This window comes from Chelonus insularis, unplaced genomic scaffold, assembly GCF_013357705.1.
Source record: "Chelonus insularis isolate UGA/USDA-ARS -01 unplaced genomic scaffold, ASM1335770v1 contig_116_pilon, whole genome shotgun sequence".
Classification (NCBI taxonomy): domain Eukaryota; kingdom Metazoa; phylum Arthropoda; class Insecta; order Hymenoptera; family Braconidae; genus Chelonus; species Chelonus insularis.
The window spans coordinates 1,894,503-1,917,197 of NW_023276357.1; the positions used below are offsets into that span (position 1 = coordinate 1,894,503).

Genomic DNA, 22,695 nt, shown 5'->3' on the forward strand with positions numbered 1-22,695 from the left:
AGAGTCGAATAAAAAAAAAGGAATTTTTTAATTGCATTTCTTGGATTTAATCCTAAGAAGCAATTTTAACTGACTTTTTACAGCAGATGGTCCACATTACAAAAGAATAATAGAAACTACATATATAACACTACTACAAACACACAATACCTGTTATGATTTTAGGGGGCATCAGGATACGAGCGATCAAGTATAAAGAAAATATTAAGACAGAATATAGAGTAAAAAACCTGTAATGTTTATTATTAACTGTCGATTTTGTAATCCATGTAAATTTGAATACAAAAGTTTTGTTTTTTACATGAATAGAAAAATATGCACGTATTGACATGAGTTGATTATATTGTATACAATTTCTATAATGATTAATTATCAAAATAGACGTATTGAAAATATTGTTAAAATTAGTAATCATTCTAAAAATCTATTATCCAAAAATACGATTATTCAGATGCATCGTAATCAACTTGGAAGACTAGATTAAAATTTTTTAGTTTAATATAACTTACAATTCATTAATATATATATATCTATATATAATAGAAGTAATAAGATTCAATTGTAAATAATTACCTATAAATGTAAATATTTAACTAAATTTTTTTAAGCAAATAGTAACTTATCAATTATGTGGCAATTTAACTTATCATATAAGTTAATTATTTGTTAATTAATATTAACTAAAAATTATCAGTAAAAACTGTCGGCTAATGGTTTAATTTCATTGATTGTTAGTTTCCCTTAGAATGCTGGATATTGGCATATGGTATTATTGAGTTTATATTATGATGAAGAAATATTTCTTCAGGCACATAGGCAATAATAATATAGTCTTATTAGCTGAGATCTTACGAATATTATGAAAGTTTAATATTTTATCAAACTTCATGTTCAAATTCATGATAACCTTCAGCGCCTGTAAATACAACATCGACCCATACTCTCATTGCTTCTGGGCTTGGTGCCATTAGATGATATGACCGTGTTGACGTTTTTATGATGAAGGTAAGTGATGGCTGCGGCGATCTAACGGTGTTCATATGATCAACATAAACTTCCTCAATAGACTGTAAAATTAAACATTTGATTAATTAATTATTCTTAAAAGTTCATTCATTGGTATATTTTTAGCTTGAATATTTTTTTTCTATAACTCACTTGAAAATAGATGAGCCCTCGTGCTTTTTTAGATGAATTATCGCTGTAGTAGGATAGTGTTTTCTTTTTACGATCAAACACAAACCAACGTTTGTTCCAATGATGAAATTTTTTACTCATTTTTGATAAGTAACCGCTGCATGATGTGGTATCGATTATGATATCGTGAATGAGAGACAGCTGATGGCCTGCTGTTTCAATGTGATGTCTCAAATCCAGTGATTCTGATTTTATAGGAAGGTACCTCGTCAACGGTCGCTATAAATAAAAAAGAATTTTTATTAAAGTTTTTTTTTAAACATCCTATATTTAAGTTAAGTACTTTAAGATGATTGCAAACTACCTGAAGTTTTGGCTTTTCTCGATACTTGACAGTCTGTAGGGATCCAACACTGTCAATCTCACTGGAAGTTTCAGAAAGAGGACGACTTTCATTACCATCTACTCCAACGCTGTTACTGCTAAGTCGTTCTCCTTCCATCAAGGAAATCCTTCGGCCATCCCTCATCTATAAACAGAATTCAAAATGTTCAACCTATTTCCGGCATTATGTTTGACGTACTCCTTAACAAAGTTTAGATTTCCGGCCGGCTGAAATACGTTTTTTCACTGAGGACGTTTATTTATAAGTGACAATCAAACTTATTTTACATGCTATAAACTGAATGAAGATTATGACTAAGAGCCATATGAAACAGGAAATATTTGTATCCTTATGAATGATAATGATTCTAAGAATAACTTATTCTCTTAACTTCTCTCAATAAGTAAGAATTTTTTAAGATAATTATTTTGAAAATATATTGCTAAAATTTGTTGATGTTTTTGCGCATGTTTTTATATTTTAAAGTAAAACTAGGTCATTAAATGATATCTTTAAGAATATATGACCAGTCTTCTGTGGACATATTTATAGATGTCACATAAATACTGAATAACGGACCAATCTCAAGCTGTTATCAAATTTTTTAAATACTGTTTTGGTTTTATAAAATATCTACGCTTAATGATGAATAATTTTTAAAATATTTTTGGCACGAAAAGCAAAAAAAAATTTATTTCCGGATACTTTAATCAAGAATAATAATATTGCTATTTGAACCAGAAGTGACAATGTAATTGACCGTATGTTAACTTAAATTTAATTTCAACTCCATCCTTCCCTTTGTGATCACTTACACGCTTTTTTTTCAAGTGTTTTTTTCTATATGTCGACTTTAAGTAATTCATCCACATAAGAGACATAATAAAGAAAATATCTTTGTTGTTCTTTGTTTATAATTTTTCTTTCTTTTGGAGTTTAGTGATTTTATCAAATTCAACGTTGAAAGTTGATTTTTTTTTTTATAAATAATTAATTTAGATCAAGATTATAACAAAAAACAATCCACTAATTATTTTCTTAAAAGTGAATAGAAATGAAATGTTTAACCGATCACGGTATGTCAGTAACTGAATTTCATTGCCGCAACTTTACGATTATTATTCAGGCAACACATACACCAGCTCCCCACTCTAAGAGTAGATCTGTCCGCGGAAAATCGTTCTTGCTTGTCATGTAACGACTTTCATTCACAGTAGGCTAATAATATATAGATTGAATAAAATTTTAAATATATACGCCCACAGAAACAACGTTTGTATCTTCTGAGTCATTGAACAATTTTAAAAATTAACTATTTTACTGGCTCATGAAAATCACAAAAATAATTTTATGCTTTTAAACCAACCATTTGAATTGTTTGATGCTTTTCAAATACATGAACTGTACGCGGCATCTTAATCACAAAAGTAATATCATATCTTTTTGAGTAGGTGTTAAATTATCATCATTATTTTTTTATACAAGTAAAACTGGAATTCCACAGAAACAGGAAATTACACTTTAACTATGTCGTTAGAAAAAGAAAGTTTTAGGTAACGTCACTGGTTGTTGCTCTGCTCCCTACAGAACACAACGTCTCTGTGTAGTATATAATACTCTACTACTCTTCGGGTGCCCTTTTATATATTTCCCCTAACAGAGGGTCATAACAATATCGAGCATTGATCAATAACTTGAATGAATCTTTCAAATGTTCACTATTTTGCAGATTCATGCTACAGTGCGTTAAACCCTTCATATATTGACAATTTTTCCAATAGAAAATAAATTAAAATCTACATTCCTTTCATAAATAAACCTTTTCATCAATAAATTCCAAGTTATTTTAATATAGCTGTGCTTCGATTAGTTTCTTTATCTTTTCATCAAGTGAAAACTGATATTTTAAATGATTTCTATTTTATGGAATTTATAATTCATTAATAGCTTTTCTTCATAACTATTTCTTGAGTAAACATAATATTTTTGAAATATACTCAAGGTTAAAATTTATTATACTATTCACAGCATTGATTAAAAACTTTTTTTACTCTATTAATTAATTTATAATTTATTGTTTATCATAATTCCTACTTTCAATGCATTCTGCACTATTCTATAGCTCCAATGAAATTTTAATTTAAATATTTTATTTAGATAAAAAAGAATTACTAAAAAAACAATTACGTTATCATTTTGAAGAAGTGTATAAGAGTTATTAGATGGACCAGGGCTGGGTGATGTAAATTCCGAAAGTTTACCAGGTGACATTTTTTCATTAGTTCCATCAGCACCATCACTACTTCCACTCCCACTGAAACACAACATAAAACACCAATAAATCAAATTGATTGATACTTGATCAATAATTTTAGCAATACAGTACTATAAAATCATCAGAAATAACACAAAAAAAAAAATATTATTTCTGTTTTATTATATGACTAAAATAAGACGACTTACAACCAGTGATCATATTGATGCCGTATATAATTTCGAGTTGGTCTATAGCAATTTTCAATAAACCAATCCTTACTAATCATGTAGAATTTGTTGCTTGTGATGATTGTGATCAAGTTACATCCACGAGCTCGCGCCTCATGCGTTATTGCCGCGCCCATTTCCCGCGCGTTCATTTTCACGCATTATACTTTGAATTTGCTCTGATTTGTGCTAGATCTTTATCAATATACATTCCAACCGATTTCTACTACAACTGATTCTCAAAAAAAAACAAATAAAAAATACTAAATATTCTTAACAAAATGAGTAAAAAACGAAAAATGTATAATTTCTCATCATTTTACTGTCTGCCTTATTTATCTTTCACAGTTGAAACACCTTCTTAGCTTGTGACGCACGATATACCAAACAAGAACGATACCATATCTTATATTATGCGATAATGCCCCACTTCTTTAATACAATCGATATTAACCTATAAATTAGTAATTCAATTAATAAATTCTATGATAAGAATAAACAAATTTGTTTATTTATATAACAAGTAAAGGATAGCCATTTTGATATAACAATCGTTAAAATCATTTAATTCTCTATAAAAGAACTATTATACACGACATAGTAGTAGCATAAATGTTTTGATAGAATTTCAAACAAGCTCACTTTATTAATGCGTAGATTAACTGGCAGTTGTAATAGTAATTTCAATGTATGACAAGTCTGTTTCTGTCGATTGTTAAAAGTAATATATAGTTCAATTAAGTAGAAGGCATAAACACTGATAATTTTGCATCTCTAACGGAGATCAGAGTTCGTTTTACACGCGCAACGACTGTACATTTTCTACTGTTACCAGCGAGAGATTTAAATTATGGCTCTCGAACCGGTATGACATGAGCTCACGTTTTATATGCAGCGCCGGAGAATCGGTCAAAGGTCGACGATACATCAAGCATAGAAATCTGAGGCGTAAATTCTTTTGAACAGTAAATTCTTTTTTTGTTTCCTTTTTTTCATAAAAGTAACATTTGTACTGACAAAGATACTTTTTTTGAGTAATATTTGACGTTAAAAGTCGAGTTTTAATTTATTTTTACCTTTCAGTTGGTCCGGTTGAATAGCTAGATGATTCTTCACCTGATTCAACGCTATTAAATGATGCACAATTCATTTTTCTTTCTTCCCATTGCGATCGTACTTCATCTTGTACTCGTCTTTTCAATTCTTCCACTCTTCTACGTTCCTCTGATATGACTTGACTACCTTGTTTTGCTAAATGTAATTGTCGATTTCGTTCTATTTCCCTCAGTGACTCGATTGTTTTTTTCCCTAAACTTCCCTGATTATTAACAATCGGAGAATCTGTCGTTACTCGTGATATTCTGTCGAAATCTTCTCTACTGGATGATCGTTTTTCTTCAGTATTGTCAGATCCACTTTGAGTTAGTTTCTGCAATTCATCGTCGATGGCACGTACTCTATTTCTACCCTGTTAAATTCAGTGATTAAAAAACTTCATATATCATTTTCAGATAAGCTATACTATTTTACTTACTTCTTCTAATCTTCTCATGTGACCTAATTTTTGTCGTTCAAGCGTTCGAGATTCTTTCGCTGCGATAATTTTTGCTTCATTTCGTTGTGACTCTAAATTACTCATTTGTGTCTTGCGTAGTTCTATCTTATTAGAAAGTTCACTCAGGTACCTAAAATAAAATAGAATTAATAAGAATCTTTTTCTAGAAAGATATTATTTAATAATAATTGATAAAAAAAATTCAATTACCTTTGTAATTCTTCTCTAGTTGCCAATTTGCTTGCTTCTTCTTCAAGATGATGAAATTCAAGATCTTCAAAAGTTTTTCTTTCTGTTTCTAAAGCATCTTGCTGTACATGTAACTTGTCAATAAGTACTTGTTGTTGGTCGTCACTGTCACAGTTTTTCAATTCTTCCTCCAAACGAGTACACAATTGCTGCGCTTTTTCAACTCTTGATTTTGCTTCAGCTTGAAGTTTAGTTTGCATTGAAGTATCTTCAGCCATTTCTCGTTCAAGATTATTTATTCGCATTTGGACGTTTATTTTTTCTGTTTCATCACCTGTTAATTTTAATGATTCTGAATCGTATTCGGCTGATAATAGTGCTTTCTCCAATTCAAGCTGAAAGAATTTTTTATTTTAAAAGTTGAGTAAAGTTTTCTTTAGTGTTGTAAGTAATGATAAGCAAATATCATGGTAAATAAATTAATATTTCGAGCTAGTTATAATCAAGATTTATTAAAAGGAGAAACAAATCAAATATTTACTGAGTCGTTTTTAGGTAATGTAGTATGATGTAGTAAATCAAACAAACATGTCACATAAAACCATAGTGAGAAGCTTAAAATATCTTAAAAAAAAGGAAAAAAAAAAATAATTACCTCTCGACTAATTTCTTCTTCTTGAATTTCAATATCAGCAATACTGCGTTTTAAAACGTTCATATTACTAAGAATATGAAGTTTTTCATTTTCTAAAAATGCAATATACTTTTTTTTATCTTCATCCTCTAATATTTTTCTATCATTATCAGCCTTCACTTCATTTGATTTAGTGTTATTCTTTTCAGAATTATTTTTCTTTGGTGTAATACTAGTTTCTTTGGACTTTGACAACATGGAAAGTTGTTCAATAGCTTCAAGCAAATCATCATTCGATATCGCTAGTTTATTTTCTATTATTTCACATGTTTGCGTAGAATGTCCATTTCTTTTAAGCGTAACACAATTTTGATTATTATTATTGTTGTTATTATTATTATTATTATTATTTCTTTCTGTCACATTTATTACATTTTCATAGATATTCGAATTACCGTTGAAATAAGTATTGTCAGAATTTGAAACAGACTCATGTTTTATTCTTATACCATTGAGTTGTATTGTACTAAATATAGATGGGTTTTTTACTGCTTCCATATTGAAATTATTGTTGGCTTCATTATTTCGCATATTTGAATTATACTCTTGGCTGGAATTTGAATCTTGTAGTGGTGCGTTTGATGAATTAAAATTTACTCGATCGTCATCTAGACTATTAGTAAATTTATTGTTATTTGTTGATAATAATTCGTCTGATGTGTATGAAATATTTTGAGCGTCGTGTGATAAATTTCCGTTAGTTTGAGTAGTTTTGTAACAATCACCAACAGTTTTTGTAGATAAATTTTGGTTAACTGTTTCAAAAGAGAAATGAGATTGACCTTCTGGTGGACTCTTCGGACTGTGATAGGGAGAAGAGTTGTATGGTGGCCTTTTATCTCGTGGTAAAGATCCATTTGTCTTGATTCTGAAATGATTCATACAGTAAAAAGATGATTATCACTGAATTATAATGAAAAATAATAAAAATTGAATTAAAAAATTACCTGTTGGGTTGCCTTGGTTTTTCTAATGTATTTTGTCGTTCATATTCCGCACACATAGCCAATATTTCTTCCAGTCTCATTTTCTCTTGCCTCTCAATTTCCTGTTCTCGCAGTCTTTCTTCTTGTACCATCTTTCTTTTATTCTCTGCTTCTTTTCGTTTAAATTCCGCATCAGCCTGACGTTCACGAAGTTCATCAAGTGAGCAATTACTACCTACACTTGGTGTTGGGCTTTTAATTCTATCTTGGAGTTTTTTGTGATCATTGTATTTAGGATTACGATTAAATGCAGGACTTGGTACTTGATTTCTTTTAATATTAGGATTTGATCCAAAATTTTGTATACTTTTTAGACTATTTACTGATGGACTAGAGCCGGTAATTAATGGACAATTAGATAAATTTGAATTAGATTCATACTTATTATCAACATGAAGAAATTCAGTCATTGTCGTTTTAGTGACTATAAGACTTTGACTCATATCAAACTCACGTCCGAATTTATCAAAGTCTGATGACATTTGACACGTTAAACTTTTTGACATTAAATCAAAATTATTATTACATATTTTAGGTAATAATGCATGCTGTAGAATATGATTCTCATTGTTATTTTCATTGTACTGAGGTTTGAAAGTTTTAACAAAAGCTCCAGCTGCTGTATACATTTGAATTTGATTGTGATTAGGTGTTGATGTATGATACTCTGAATTTGGAGTATTTGAGCGACTAGGTGTTCTACTATCTAGCCTTTGTCTATATCCTTCAACAGGACTAATTTGCCCACTTGTACGGGTATGCGGGGTATTAGAACGGCTTGTGTCAAAGTTTGTGAGATTTCGTAGAGGAGAATTTTGGCTTTTAGTAAGTGAAACTAAACTTGCAGTTCTCGAATGACCTAGAATTTGATCAGCAGGCACATTAGTAGTTAATGAACCTGCTGGAAATACTTTAGGTGAAACACAGTTTCTACTGTTTTGTCTTGCAAGCATTTCAAATTTAGTTAATTTTCCTTGAAATCCAATTTCATCATCTGAATAAGAGTTCCTTGGTGATTTGCGTGGTGCAACTGGTGGCTTTCTTTCTAAAAAGTCCTCCAAATTGTCAGTTAGGGAACAAAAATTTATCGGTGCCATTGATATTCTTGAATTTGGTAAAACTGACTTTAATTGTTTAGCTTCCGCTGGGTTGTTAAAACGCATATAATTAGATCTGCCTATCAAAATCATACATCCTAAAAAAAAATTGAAATTAATCATCGGATATATTAAAAATAAGAAAATTATACAAATGATTTATTCTTTTGTGAAGCTAATATTAATTGTATTTAATAATCAAAAATAAATTGAGATGATCACAAAAAAGTATTGAATAAATGTATGGTTTCAATTACCTTGAGTAAGTCTGATAGGTGAAACAGCAGTGACACCATCAACTAATGTATTTCCATTTATTGGATGGAGAACGACGATTCCGTTGTTATTTTCAATTGCACAATGAATAGATTCAACACCTGTTCCTATTACGGAAATATCAGAATTTCGATCGGATCCCAAAACAACTCGACCTGTCCGTTAAAAATAAATATTATTAATAATTCACACTCTAAAATCATAGTTCCAAGTATTCATAAAATTAATCATTGACATCTTTTTATTTGATTAAAAATATTGAAATATTAATACTGATTGTTATTAATATTAGTATTATCAAAGAATTAGTAATGTGATGCATATATACTAGCAATGAATATACACAGAAATACTGCTAAGAATTTGTCTTTTGCAACGTACTAAGAGAATATTTCGTTGAGCTTCCTACAAAGGATCCGGGAGACTTATATTTAGTTTTGGCGCAAGCGACCCCAGCATTTTCGGTCTTTTTGGAAATGCATTTAGGGTGAGAGTACCAAGTTAGAAATATCGGTTTATAACTACTCTGAATATTTCATGATTTAAGAAAATTTTTGTGCTACGGTTCATGTATAGTGTTGTGCTTGAGGTTAGTTAAACTTTAGAATTCTCTAAGCCAAAATTTCATGAGTTTATATTAAATTAACGTTGTAAACTGTAAAGCCAATTGGATGTTATAACAAACTTGTGACTTTAAAGTTTATACAAATGATGCTGCGTAACAAGCTAAAAGCAAGTACATTATTAGAAAAATAATTATAGCTTCCGGTGGTGATCTGTCATAGAAATAGTATCTGTAATAACAGACGTTTTTTGAGGATTTCTTTCTAAACTCGTATATTTTTACTGAATTTTTTTTTTGAAATTTGATATATATATATAGTTTTAGTTTAAATTTAGTTAAGTTTATAAGTCTAATTTGTTTGTTGAAAGGAAACAATTTTGTAGAAAAAAATTGTTAGAAATGTAAGATAAAAATAGGATGAGATTGTCAAGATGATGATTGATAAAATGAAATGACTTAAATGAAAATTATTCTATATAATTGACTTTATATGTGAGAGTGGAATTTATATTGGATATGTGTGTTTAAACTTTAGTATACTTGATGCAGTGTTGTCTGCAACTTAAACTCGACCGTAACTAAATACATCTATCATATATTGCACAGCATATTTTTAATATAAATACATATTACAATGTAATACCGTAAGCAAAAAAATTCAACTCTATTGTTCATCATAAAAAAAAATGTTAAATATTTCTTGCATGTCCAAGAATTTTATAATGTCAGTATAAATATTAAATTAAATTTTTTCTCAGCATATGAATGAATCATTAGTTATTTTTTAATTTTCTAAGTAATCCAAGGATTTAAGCTGAAATGAAAAAATTTTATATCAGAAATGTAATTGAAAAGTTGGAGTTAGAATTGAGTTGTGTTTATAAATTTAAAGACAAGACGGATGCTCCATTGTGTTTTCTATTAAAGTACTCTAGCTGTCGCTATTTATCTGAGTTTTGCAAAATATGTTTACCTTCTGGTAATGGATGAAGGGTAACTGCTGTCGACAAGCGACCACTTCCCATAGAAACTAGATGAGGTGCTTCTGTCTGAACCCTGAGGGCTCGACCTGCTTCTTTTACTTCCAAACCTGCGCTTGCCATTTCTAAACGAGAAAATGATATTTATGTAATCACAAATTTATTATTATAATAAAACATAAACATCTCTTTATCAAATTTATACAATCATTTTATCACCTAACAATATTAAATAAATTCTTCATCTGTAGAATTTTCCATCTTTAACCTCATTTTTATTCCAGTATTTTTTTATTTTAGTTCAATATTTATTTACATGATACATTTTATTGTATCCAACTACTGATATCTAATAGAGTTCTGTGTATTTTTTGCAACTACGATAAAAACAAAATAATTCTTTCAATAAATAATAACATTTAAAAGTCACAAAAAGTATTTTATAACCATAAACGTTTCTACCATGAAAAAAAATTCGAGAAATTTCTTCAATTTATGAAGACAATTTTATATTGAATAAAAGCAAATAGAGTATGAAGAAAGAATGATATCCAAAGAGGATATAGATAAAACCAAGTGTATCAAGTTAAGCACTATAAATTTATGAGTAGTTACATTGGAGTACTTACACGAGTGTTCTCATGCGTCAAGTATCGTCGAATCATCGGATTCATTAAACATCTTTGTCTAATTCTGGTATGTTATCATTTTAAAGTATGGTGATATCTTAATAAAACTTCTGATGAGAAGTAAGATTTGTTAAGTGTGCAATGACTCGCAGGCGCCATGAGCATTCCCAAGTGTTGCCGGTGTCAAAGAAACATGTGAATACATGGCGTCTTGTAACGAATTAGAAAGATATAATGCATGATAATAAGTAAAATTGGTAGAAATGTATTATTTATCATGGTTAAATGTAAATTTTCGATTTCTTTTCGCCTACATTCAACAGACGCCTTTTCTTGAATGACGAAAAAGGTCGTGGCTTTCGCGTCTCAACCGTATACGGCCGTTGAAGCGTCACACAATCTTCGTGTCTTTCTATTCCTTTTCGTCCTCTCTGTAAATCACAGACTGATCACTCGTCTTACTGTTCAGTCATATAATAAATAGTAAGATTCTGAATGTATCGTGACGTATACACATAACGTAGCTATAACCATTAAAAGTATTCTTGCGAGGGTGTAGTGTATATATCCAAACAGCACGTGTACAGGATATACATGCATGCTCTAAACCTTGTACATGCACGCTCATATCATACTATATGATGAACGTTCTATATGTGACTTCACCGGACGTTAGTTAAACGACCTTTCCTACGCATGCATATATATGTCTTGTAAAATATTATTTCTAATGCTATTGGCAATTATAAAGACTACATTACGATTAAAAAATTCATTTTCATTCTAAATTTTGTTGCTTTATTTATTTCTTTATGAGAACTCAATATTTTAGTGTTTCATAAATTTTATTTTATTATTATTTTTTTTTTCGGTTAAGAATTGGTAACACTGTTTTATTTCTAAACACTTGAATTTGCAGTGTTTATTTACGAAGTAATAGTTACCTGTAGTCTAACAAATGTTATATAAAGAGTTTAAAGAATATTTTATTATTGAAATAATAATTTTTCTTGAAGATTAAAAAATAATAAATATTTTTTATCAACTGATCTAAAGAAAGCAGTAATTTTTAACCTTTTCTTTTTTACTACAAAGTTAGTAATATTCTTATCAGCATTACGCGATAAATTATAACCGTATAAACAATTTTTCGAGACAACAGTGTTAGTAAATATTGTTATAACAGTTTTATATTTCAGTTGATATGATACCAGAAATTGCAACTCGTTAAATATTCTTAAAAGGATAAAACGAGATTTGTTATATTATTTAATCATAAAAATCCAAGTAAGTACATTGATTTTGATTAAAAAAAAATATTGTAATCCATTGCATGATTATTTTTTATTTTATATATTTCAGAGAAAGCAAAATATATATGCCGATTCACTGAACTGGTTCTTGATGTATTGTAACGCTTAAACTTCCGTTCTATCATTCAAGAATAAAGACATGTGACACTCTTTGATGCTATCTTCAGCCATAAGGCAAGAAAATGTGGCTTAAGAGAAAGAGATGATTAGTATGACTGCAATTGCCTTGAGCTGAAGTAAGAAATAAGAAAATATAATACAAGACAAAGAAACAGATAATACTCTGCAAATTTAGACCATTGCAAGTCCATAGGTTTTGCATGAGTTGTTTTAATATTTTTTTTTGTTTTTTTAATTTTAATATTTAAAAACCTTCATACTGAGAAATAACAGTAGACATTGTTGTTTCCTTGGTGCATAACCAGAAATTTCAAAGCGTAACGTTTTATTTAAAGCATTGCAACCATAAATTGTCAGGATGTCCGGTTATCACCAGATTGTTCAACATCCAATTCATGCTTAATTCTTAAATCGTAATCCAATTTTATGGGACATATTTAAAAAATATTTTTTTTATTATTATTACAACTTGGGATAATAAAAAAGCAATAATTTGATATTATTGTTGCAATTTTAGAATTAAAAATTTGTATTTTTGTCGTACAGATTCAATTTTTTTTACTCAGAAAATAATAAATAGTTATTTACTTCCAGAGAGTTGGTTTATGACTAAAAACACTGCATTGTGAACAAAAAGAAATGCTTATTCATAGAAGGTATTTAGGTGGAATAAAACAGTGCACGTTAACATTTCGAAGGACTTGATTTTCTAATACACTATGTATTGTGTATAAATGCAAGAATAGAGTGAAAAATTAAAAGGAAGCCAGAATAGACAAACGAACATTTAGTGGCAAATATAAAAAGAAACAGAAATTTTCACAATTACTTTCTGCCTTGACCACGAATGAGAACAAGAAACGTCCACAGTTCTTTGTTTAAGAAGAAAAATGTACAAATTTCTATGAATACTGAGGAGAACATTTATTTATATTTGGCAAAGTACCTGAATAAAGTTAAATAAATGCTAATTCTTCAGAAATATACTAATATTTTTTATTAGTAATGATAAAACAGGCCGGATGAAAATACTTTTTCAATTACAAATATTTTTTTTGTTAGCCTGAGTAATTATAATTCAACAAAAAATTCTTGGTGATTATTAAACAAAAAAAAAAAAAAAGAATTAATTGCAAAAAAAAGAACTTTCTCTATGTGATATTACAGCTAAAAGTAAAGGATGTTAGTGAGTGTATAAGTAACGCTAGAAATTAACAAATCCATTAGTCACGTGTTTATATTATTAGGCTACTCGTTGTTAATTCTAACTAACATAAATGATCTCACGCCGGTCATTGACACACTCTTTTTTACTCACTTCATCTGTTTCTCAAACTAATTATATTATTCTACAATCGTTTCAATAAGTTTAAGCACGAATGAAAATTTTTGAATAACTATGACTTTCTCCAGGACAAAAAAAAAGAAATGATACCACGTGGATTTTCACTGAAAATCGCCAAAGTACATTCAATGAATAATTCAGGAATTGAAGAGGAACTTTACGAATTACATTCAAGTGAAAAGAAAGGGGGACAAGTGGGAACTGTCGTTTGAGAATCAAACGAGTTGGGCAATGGTCCAAGACGTCGAGACTTCCGTTGATTTATCTTCACTGTAAAATATCACAATACCCTATCTGTCAATTTTAAGCTTTTATTTGTATATACATTTGTTTTTATGAATTTCAATAAACAAATTTACATATACACTATTTTAATAAATAAAGATTTTATTGATTGACAATAAAAAATATTTAAAAATAATAAAATACTAAAATTACTTGTCCTTGTGATAATTAGAGAAAGTAAGTTAAATATACAAGTTTTATTATTTAATAATGTGTCATTATAGTATGAGGGTTTGATAATTAAACTAATTATCTTCCAAGTGTAGCTTAGATAATTTTTTTTAATAAATAAAAACCAGCTATGATTAGAAAATTGCATTAATGCAATTAATTAAATTTTTGCTTCATTAAAAATTGGATTAATAAATTTAAAAAATGCATTTGAAAAAAATTGCAGCATATTATAATTAAAATAATAATATAAATGATTATTTTTAAATATTTTTGAATATTCTATTTTTAAAAATAATTATGTGATTTTTATTTATGATTTTAGAATGGCAATTTTTATAATAAAAGATATTCTATAAACAATTACCACATCCATCAACTTTTATATTTGCTAAATGTTTTATTATAAGCAGACTTGAGTAAGAATAATAGTAATAATTAGTGGAATGACAATATAATGCATAGGATGCTAGGGTGACTATATGACTCACCCTGGACTTATTAATATGTATTTTTGTGATCATTCATTAAATTATTCCATATCATTAAATACTTTGTTATTTCTAATGCACAAGTTCTTGAATTCATAAATTTAATTATTTAGACTGATATTAAAAAACATAAGAATCTAGAATAAAAAATTATTATTATTTATTTAGAAATGTTTTCAAAGTTATTTTAACTACAAAAATTGCCAATAGAAACTTGGAATAATATTTTAATAAGTTATATAGCAGTATGTACCTGTTAATTTACATAAAACTCTCAAGGATACAACTTTTTCAATAATAATAAAAAAGGAAAACTCATTTTTGCAGTTCCTTAAGAGAAAAAAAAGTTTATTGTTAAAAATGTTTTATCTTAGTCTGAATAAGTAAGATGAAGGTAAAAAAATTTATTTGTCTTGGTGAATTTTAATTACAGATCCATCACTCTGGTACATATATACGTGAAATTGATACTGAGTGTGAAAACAAGAGATATTAAGATAAAGCAACTTTACAACGTAGTTTACTTTTGGAATACTTGTGGGTTATGTAAATTGACACTATATCTTAACGTTAAATTCAAGTGATAAGCTTATAGTATTATATTCTCTAAAGGCTAACGTATTTATAGTGACTGTTAAAAGAATTTTTTTTTTATTAATTTTTGTATTAAAATATCGATTACTGAGCTTTTATTTTGCAGAAAACTACTTTTGTTATCTATCAAACTCATATCTGATAAAAAAATTACTATATCATATAAAAATCGCTACAATCATTTTTCCTTCCTTGTCTGAGTAAATATTTATTGTTTAAAGTTAAACATAATATTCTACGACAGTTATGTATTTTTCAAGATAAAATAATAAAAAAATTACAATTTAAAATATTTCATTCACAATTCTAATTTTAAGATTCTACATTAATAAAAAATTTATTATAAACAAGTAATATTTTTTTTTAAATAATAAAAACAAAATTTTAAATAATTGCAATTAAATATCTCTTTAGAATTGACATAGTAACATTTTTATAAATTTACTTCTGATGATTACTTGAAATAATAATAAAATATTCATGGAAAATAGTATTTTTCCTCCCTAGGTGTGAAATGTACTATTTTCTCACACTCCTGTTCAAACGATAATATAATAAAAAATAGTATGTTAGCCATGGAAACAAAGTAAGATATTCTTACCTGGATGTTTGCCATCCTCGCAATTTTACATCCAGTTCGGAATATCATACTTTGGTCCCTTGGTTAACAATCTACTTATTATTAGTTTATTGAATTAAACAAAATATTTTATTGGAAATATTAAAAATTTTTTTTTATTGATTAACTAAACATTTTTTTGTATAGCAAAAATATTTTCTGAGTGTAGTGATATTACATGAGATTCAATGTATTATGCCCAAAGCTGTTCGTGATTTACCTTAGAACCTTATAATTCTCTTGGTATGCCGACATAGAAGAAAACAACGAGTCAGAAAAGAGATAATGTGGTTTGTAGGAACCAACAAGAAAGGATTCCACAGTTATGTTGGATAAGTTTATATTCACAAGTATCCAATTATTTAACATAACAATTCCAACATTGTCTCCAACATAAACTCCTGTTATAAAAGCCTAGAACTGGGGTTATTTTTTTTCGGTATCATATCTATAGATATCAGTATGTCTACAAAAAAAATATTGCGTAATTTGCAAGACGATAAATGTCGACAGGATAACCTTGTCTCATGTGCGACCGAATAAACTTATTTACCTTGAGAATTGATCAGAATGTTAATGTCAGGAAAATTTGGAGGTGCAATACACGTGTAAGTAATTAATATTTATATATTTCTTCATTCATAGACTATTAATTATTTCGTTAATTGGTATCTCAATTAAAAACCAAACGCTCTATTTGTTGAATAATGTTCATTCATTAAATATTCATTAAATAAATTGGTTGATAAAATATGATCATTAATTAATAAACATGCTAACATAACTTTGAATAAAAAGTTACAATGTAATCGACCAAGTTACCAAAGTACTATAAGTATTAAAATGTTGATAGTAAAATCATCTTTATATGTTTCTATAGACATTCAGATGATTTTTTGGAGCATTCAAAGTTCAGTAATTGTAAACTATAGTATTATGTGCAAGCCGGTTGAATATGTACAGACCAAACTAAAAACATTTCAGCCTCCTGAAGCGTGAAAAGAAATAAACAACCCTTTGAAATGTACTCCCATTAGGTCATCTTATAAAAATTATCAACACTTTGGTTCATTAAAAAATTTGAGAAAGATAAAAAATTTTTTTAAATATACATAAGACATTACTGATAGATTTATAAATAGCCTTTCTGTTTAAATAATTAATTTGTTCATTAAACATATGCGAATATTCGATATGGTAGATCTTGTTGACGTGGCTGGTACATATTTTGTTTTAGCTTTATTCGATTGTAAGTGTATTTATTTTTTACTGCTATATCGTATTTCAATGATTTTTATCAAGTTATTATTATTACTTGAAATTACTACTATATGTTTACAAAGATATTAATAATACGAGAAAGTTTGACAATTAAATTAGAGTAATTTAATTATAACTTTTTTTTTTAGATTTAATCTTTTAGTAAATATGTAAAGAAATTACGATATATCAGTTATTTTTGTTATTTCATGAAAAATTGATAAATGTCTTTAAATAATTCAAGTGTTCGATTACAAAATCAACTCAATTTATGAGTCATAAAGTTTGAAGAAATTAAGTAACTGATAATAATAAATAAGTTAATTATCATTATCAGATATTTTTCATACATTTTTAGGTTCTATATGATTGATGGAAGCACACAGAGTTAATTAATTTTTTTTACCATGAAATTATATTGTATTTTAAAGAATTATAACTCATTAGAGTTTTTAGTATTTTATTACAAGTGAGTTATAAAATTGATTTCTCTAGCTATTTAATCCAGATGATACCTTCTAATAGGTTATTTATTGATTTTAATTAATATAATGATGATTGGCATCCATTGTTCTATATCATTAAAACTTGTACCATCATGTGAATTAATGTGTAACCAATGAGTTCTGCTTTATGACTCATAACGTTTATTATAAAGATATAGACACATGTTTTAAATTTTATAGAAAAGATGTTATTTATATGTGATTATGTCTAAGTTTATCTAATATTATCACATAAAATAACTTGTGATATGCTGTAGAGTGATATAATTTTATGATTATCTATATTACAGAAAAAAGTAAAAAATATTTTATAATGCACTTTGCTTCTGTGAATTATAATTGGTTAATCATGAAATACAGTAAGCATACTATGTTTTTATGATGATCCACCTACTGAGATATTACATAAAAAATTAAAATAGATGAATATATTATAAATGGAGAACATTTATAAATACACTGAGATAAATTATTTTTTAAATATTTAGTTCGTACTGAAGAATGAATAAAAATTTTTACAAAGCAAATATTTGATAGAATAATTTCAAGATGGTATTTTTTCTACTAATTTGAATGTAAAAGATAAGAAAATAATTCAAGTTATTTTTAATCATCTAGAGTTTAGTGGATCTAACTTCAAATTGGATCAATTAAATAAAGAGGAAGAACATTGATGTTAATAATAAAAATGATGATGAATAATAGAATAAAAAATATAAATAATAATATCAGAATCTGTTGTTGTTGTTGTTAGAACCTAGTATATCCAAGCCAAGTTGACTGATACACTGATGGTAATATGACATACTATTAATAATAAAAAATAAGAAACAGTCAATTTTATTTTATTATCCATAGAAGCTATCCAATCAAAAGTCTATTGTTTGTCAATGGATTGTGATACTGATGAAGATAATGTGAAATTCAGTAGTGTCAATAAAAATGACATTATTCGCAATTATTTGCTCTTTCTCAAACTCAATTTTAAAGATCAATTCATGGTGATACATGCTTGATTGACTGCACACCACTTGTTAACATGTAGTTATTCAAGCCACATGCGTTCAGCAGACGAATGTCTGTTGTTACTAGAGTGTAGAAAGATCTTATGACGTAATGTGCCCACATAAAGGCAATCAAAATAAATGATCTCAAATAACTAGGGAGACTTGAATTAATTTTTTTTTTTTTTAGCAATTTCAAGTGTGCAATTTAAAGATCTTTGTTTCATTCACTATGTAATTTAACAACATACATATATACTTAAATATATAACTAATAATTCTCATCTATAACCATCAAGGAATGTAGCTATTAGATCATTATAAAACGATACGTGATTGAAAAGCTTTTCATAAAATACTCATCAATCCAACACTACATACTTTGAATGACTCTTATTGTACATACCAGAATCAGGTTAAATTTTTTCAACATTATATTATATAAAACAAAAGAGAAATAAATGCGAAATATTTGTAAAGGGTCAGTCATATTCTAAGAACTGTTCATCATCATAATACTGTTCAAATACAAACTTGACACTATCTTATCAATGAAAATGCTTCTTGTACTTATTCACTAGTTATGATATATCTAGACTGCTTCACAAGATGCATTAACTGTATGTTAGAACATATTGAAAATTCATATCGGATCTAAACAATAAAAGTCAAACAATTTGTAATGATAAACTTTTTATTGTTTGACTTTCAATAAGATATAGTTGTTGGAAACTTTATTCATAGCTTTTCGCTACTGTATGGATGCTTCACAAAAAATTTTTTGTATTGTTCAATAGGTCAAGGATCGACCTTATTATGCTAAAATATTCGGTGCACGTTACAACTTTATATTAGGCATAAAAACAAGATCCCAGAATAACATTTCCCATTGAAGAATTGTAAGGATTCATCTGCAATAACCGGTTTTACACTTAATTGTAATGTGTATTTATAGAGACTATAGAAGTTGTTAGTAAATTCTTCTAATTCTCATTATTTTCATGTAAACCTGGAAAAATTTTTTGAGAAAAACAAATAAATCATTAGGATAAAGAAAAAAAAATATTTGTTGATTTTTTAAGAGATTTTTAAGTGGATTAGTATCAGTTTAAAAATAACCTAAAATTATGTATATTTTGACTATAAAACTAAAATAGTATATTCAACTATATAAAAATATATAGATATTGAGTAAAATACCTTTTCGATTGCTCATTCTAATGAAATCGTAGTAGATATAACTTCTATTTCGTGTACCGATAATGACTGTTTTTGTATTAACTAGGTGTTGTCACAACTGTAGCTTTACGTCATTGTTGATGATTATGTGCAAAACTTATTAAAATACACAGAACTCACTTTTATCCTTACTCTTTAGAATTTATTTTCCTTGAATTAGTTACGAAGTAAATAAATAATATTTGCATTGTAGAATAATAAATAAAACAATATATATGTATTCATTACTTCAAGGTAAATTAACACACTTAATGTATCCAAGAATTGCCCAAAAGTCTAAATTAAAAATACTGGTTTTTATCCAAGTTTTTAAAGTTTTTTTTTGGATAACCAACAATATTATAGATGAAAATGATGTTTTTCTCAGCTTGATTTTTATCTATTGTTCGGGTCAATGAACAAAAAACTTACCGGTGGGATTGGACTGGTATGCCGATCGAGAATCTTAGCCGTACAGCTTATGCGGCGTCCAGCGAATGGAAATTCCAAGTGAAGCTTCATACACTCATCACTAGATCTGATCGGCACGTGATTAAAATAACTTTTATTTAATTATTAATGCATTATTATCAATGCAAATATATTAACGTTTATTCCGTTATATGTTAAATGATTTAAATAAACAGTAGATTTCGTTCGGTACAGCACACTATCGCAGAGAAACAAGAAATCGAAGATCACTAAGCGATCTTGGCAACGGGCTTTGTGATACTATAGAGTTTTACGTGCATTCACCGCTTGATCCCAACGGCGGCATGATTATGGCGAGGGGAAGTGGGGAGTGAAGAGGTTAGGAACGAGCAGATGGCTATACGAAAAGCGACGACTGCCGTCGAAAATTACCGAATAGTTTGAGAATTATTGTTCAAGATGTTAAATAATATACATCTGCTCCTAGGTTTCTTAGAAGTATCATTGATTTATAACCGCAACAAATAAATACTATTGTATTTAAATTAGTAAGTGAATTTTAGTGTTTATTCAAACATTTTTTTTTTAAATAAATTAATTTATTCTATGAGATCATTGTTTTGTACAATTACGATTATATTTACAATAATTAACTTTTCATTAATAGAAATCTCGTTTTCTAATCTGAATATAAAATGTTATCTTTAGAATTGATAATTATTAACAATGTAATTATAAGTTTCGATTGATAGTATTATCACTTTCACCACAATCGTCGTAAGAAAAATAGTTTAGTGATTTAAATTGAATTAAATGACACATTATTTACATTAACATTCTTTGGTACATAATCTAGTAGATATTAATTACCCCCAATCGGGGAAATTGGAATCTGTTATAGATTTTGGAGTCAAAGGTTGTAACGAAGGTGGTAGATTTAAATTTTGTAATTCTCCTGGACTACTCCATAAAGGATTTTTAAAAATTTGATTATTACTAGATATAATAGGGTTTTGAAAATATTCATGAATTATCTCGTCTGTGTTGGGTTCCTTCGTCATCTGCATAGTAGACTGTGAATATTTTTTCCAGGCGCCTGCAAAGTATGAACCAGGTGTGAAAAACAGTTAAAAACAGTAAGTAGTTTTCATCATGAATATTTCATTTAGTTACATATCCTTTGGAGTTCATAAATCATTGGTGGTGTGTAGTGAGAAAATCTACAATTATTCCCAAATGCACATTCTCCACCGCTCATTAGTTTTTTGCAAGGTATTTTTTCTGTTTCTTCTTTCAAAATTTCTTCTGGATCTGCAAAATATCACAATCATAAATTAGATTCTAGAAAATTCTCAACAAAAAATGTATGTACTCCAAAGTATGTATGTAAACTAACCTTTAAAATAACGATAATGTTCAAGACGATTGTTTACATGTTGTGTACTACAAAGATGTTTTTTCCTAGCTTCGTAATTATCTTTAAAAGACCTGTCACAATAATCACAGTAATAACTCCTTCCCATTGTTAACTGTGACTTAAATGTATGTGATAAAATAAGTATACAAAGTTATACAATTTCGTATAAATAATTTAATGATGTAAAGTGTATATATCTTCTTAATTATTTCACTTTGATAAATAACTGCCTATTATTTATGTACCACATACAATTTATATGTAAATTTTACAACGTTCGGTTCAAGTCTTTGCAGTTCTAAAGTGACAACCTGAATACCCACGTGTCATCTATAAACTGATGAGGACAACATGGAAGTTGCATTTGCATCGATTTTTTTGATGACGTGCTGCCATCTAGCGCATTTAATTTTTTTTATTAACTAAATTCTTAATATCCAATGACATGTTAAAAAATATTATTTTCAACGAATAGTATTGTAGAAATCGTCTTAACAGTACTGAAAAGTTATATGAAATTATCTTCAATTTAATATTAATTAATTGAAGACTTAATATTTTATTAATTCGTCTTTAGTATCAGGAAGAATAAATTTCCTACAATTATGAGATTTTCTGCGTATCTAGTTCATTATTTATCAACTCCATTTAACAAATGGTTGATTTTAAATTTTTTACTTAAAATTTTTATAATATTTCATCAATCAAAGATGATTTGTTTCTATCAAAAGTGAACTTCGATTATGTCAATTCAATTTTTGTATCAATTAAAATATTAAATTTATTTTAAATCAGTCAAGGAACTTTCTTGGATGAAATTGTGTAGATTATTTGTCGCTTTAAACTAACTAGTCCAGTCAATATAGGAGACTTTGTTCTATTGGTGTTAAAATTGTTTATAAGATGGGCAATTTTTAATTTTTTAAAATTAACAAATTTCAAC

General features: G+C 27.8%; 2 protein-coding genes across 4 annotated transcripts; both read right to left on the reverse strand.

The window, feature by feature from the left end:
- Positions 1–281: 281 nt before the first annotated feature.
- Positions 282–20,641, reverse strand: LOC118073522 (pleckstrin homology-like domain family B member 1). Of its 3 annotated transcripts, none has more exons than XM_035094122.1 (12): positions 19,886–20,028; positions 10,342–10,473; positions 8,785–8,958; positions 7,392–8,625; positions 6,406–7,312; positions 5,772–6,145; positions 5,541–5,691; positions 5,083–5,474; positions 3,710–3,836; positions 1,502–1,666; positions 1,159–1,416; positions 282–1,067 (listed from the first exon to the last, which is right to left on the reverse strand). In XM_035094122.1, the coding sequence occupies exons 1-12, from the start codon at positions 19,899–19,901 to the stop codon at positions 879–881; spliced, it is 4,119 nt and encodes a 1,372-aa protein (XP_034950013.1). In that variant the 5' UTR covers positions 19,902–20,028; the 3' UTR covers positions 282–878. The 3 variants fall into 3 exon arrangements, with proteins under 3 accessions (XP_034950013.1, XP_034950183.1, XP_034950096.1); XM_035094292.1 differs by lacking the exon at positions 19,886–20,028 and adding an exon at positions 10,978–11,484; XM_035094205.1 differs by lacking the exon at positions 19,886–20,028 and adding an exon at positions 20,336–20,641 and having other exon boundaries at positions 284–1,067.
- Positions 20,642–20,958: 317 nt separating this feature from the next.
- On the reverse strand, positions 20,959–22,141 carry LOC118074168 (zinc finger matrin-type protein 5). Its single transcript, XM_035095169.1, has 3 exons — positions 21,732–22,141; positions 21,509–21,646; positions 20,959–21,431 (listed from the first exon to the last, which is right to left on the reverse strand). Exons 1-3 carry the CDS (start codon positions 21,856–21,858, stop codon positions 21,202–21,204), a joined length of 495 nt encoding a protein of 164 aa, XP_034951060.1. The 5' UTR covers positions 21,859–22,141; the 3' UTR covers positions 20,959–21,201.
- Positions 22,142–22,695: the final 554 nt, after the last annotated feature.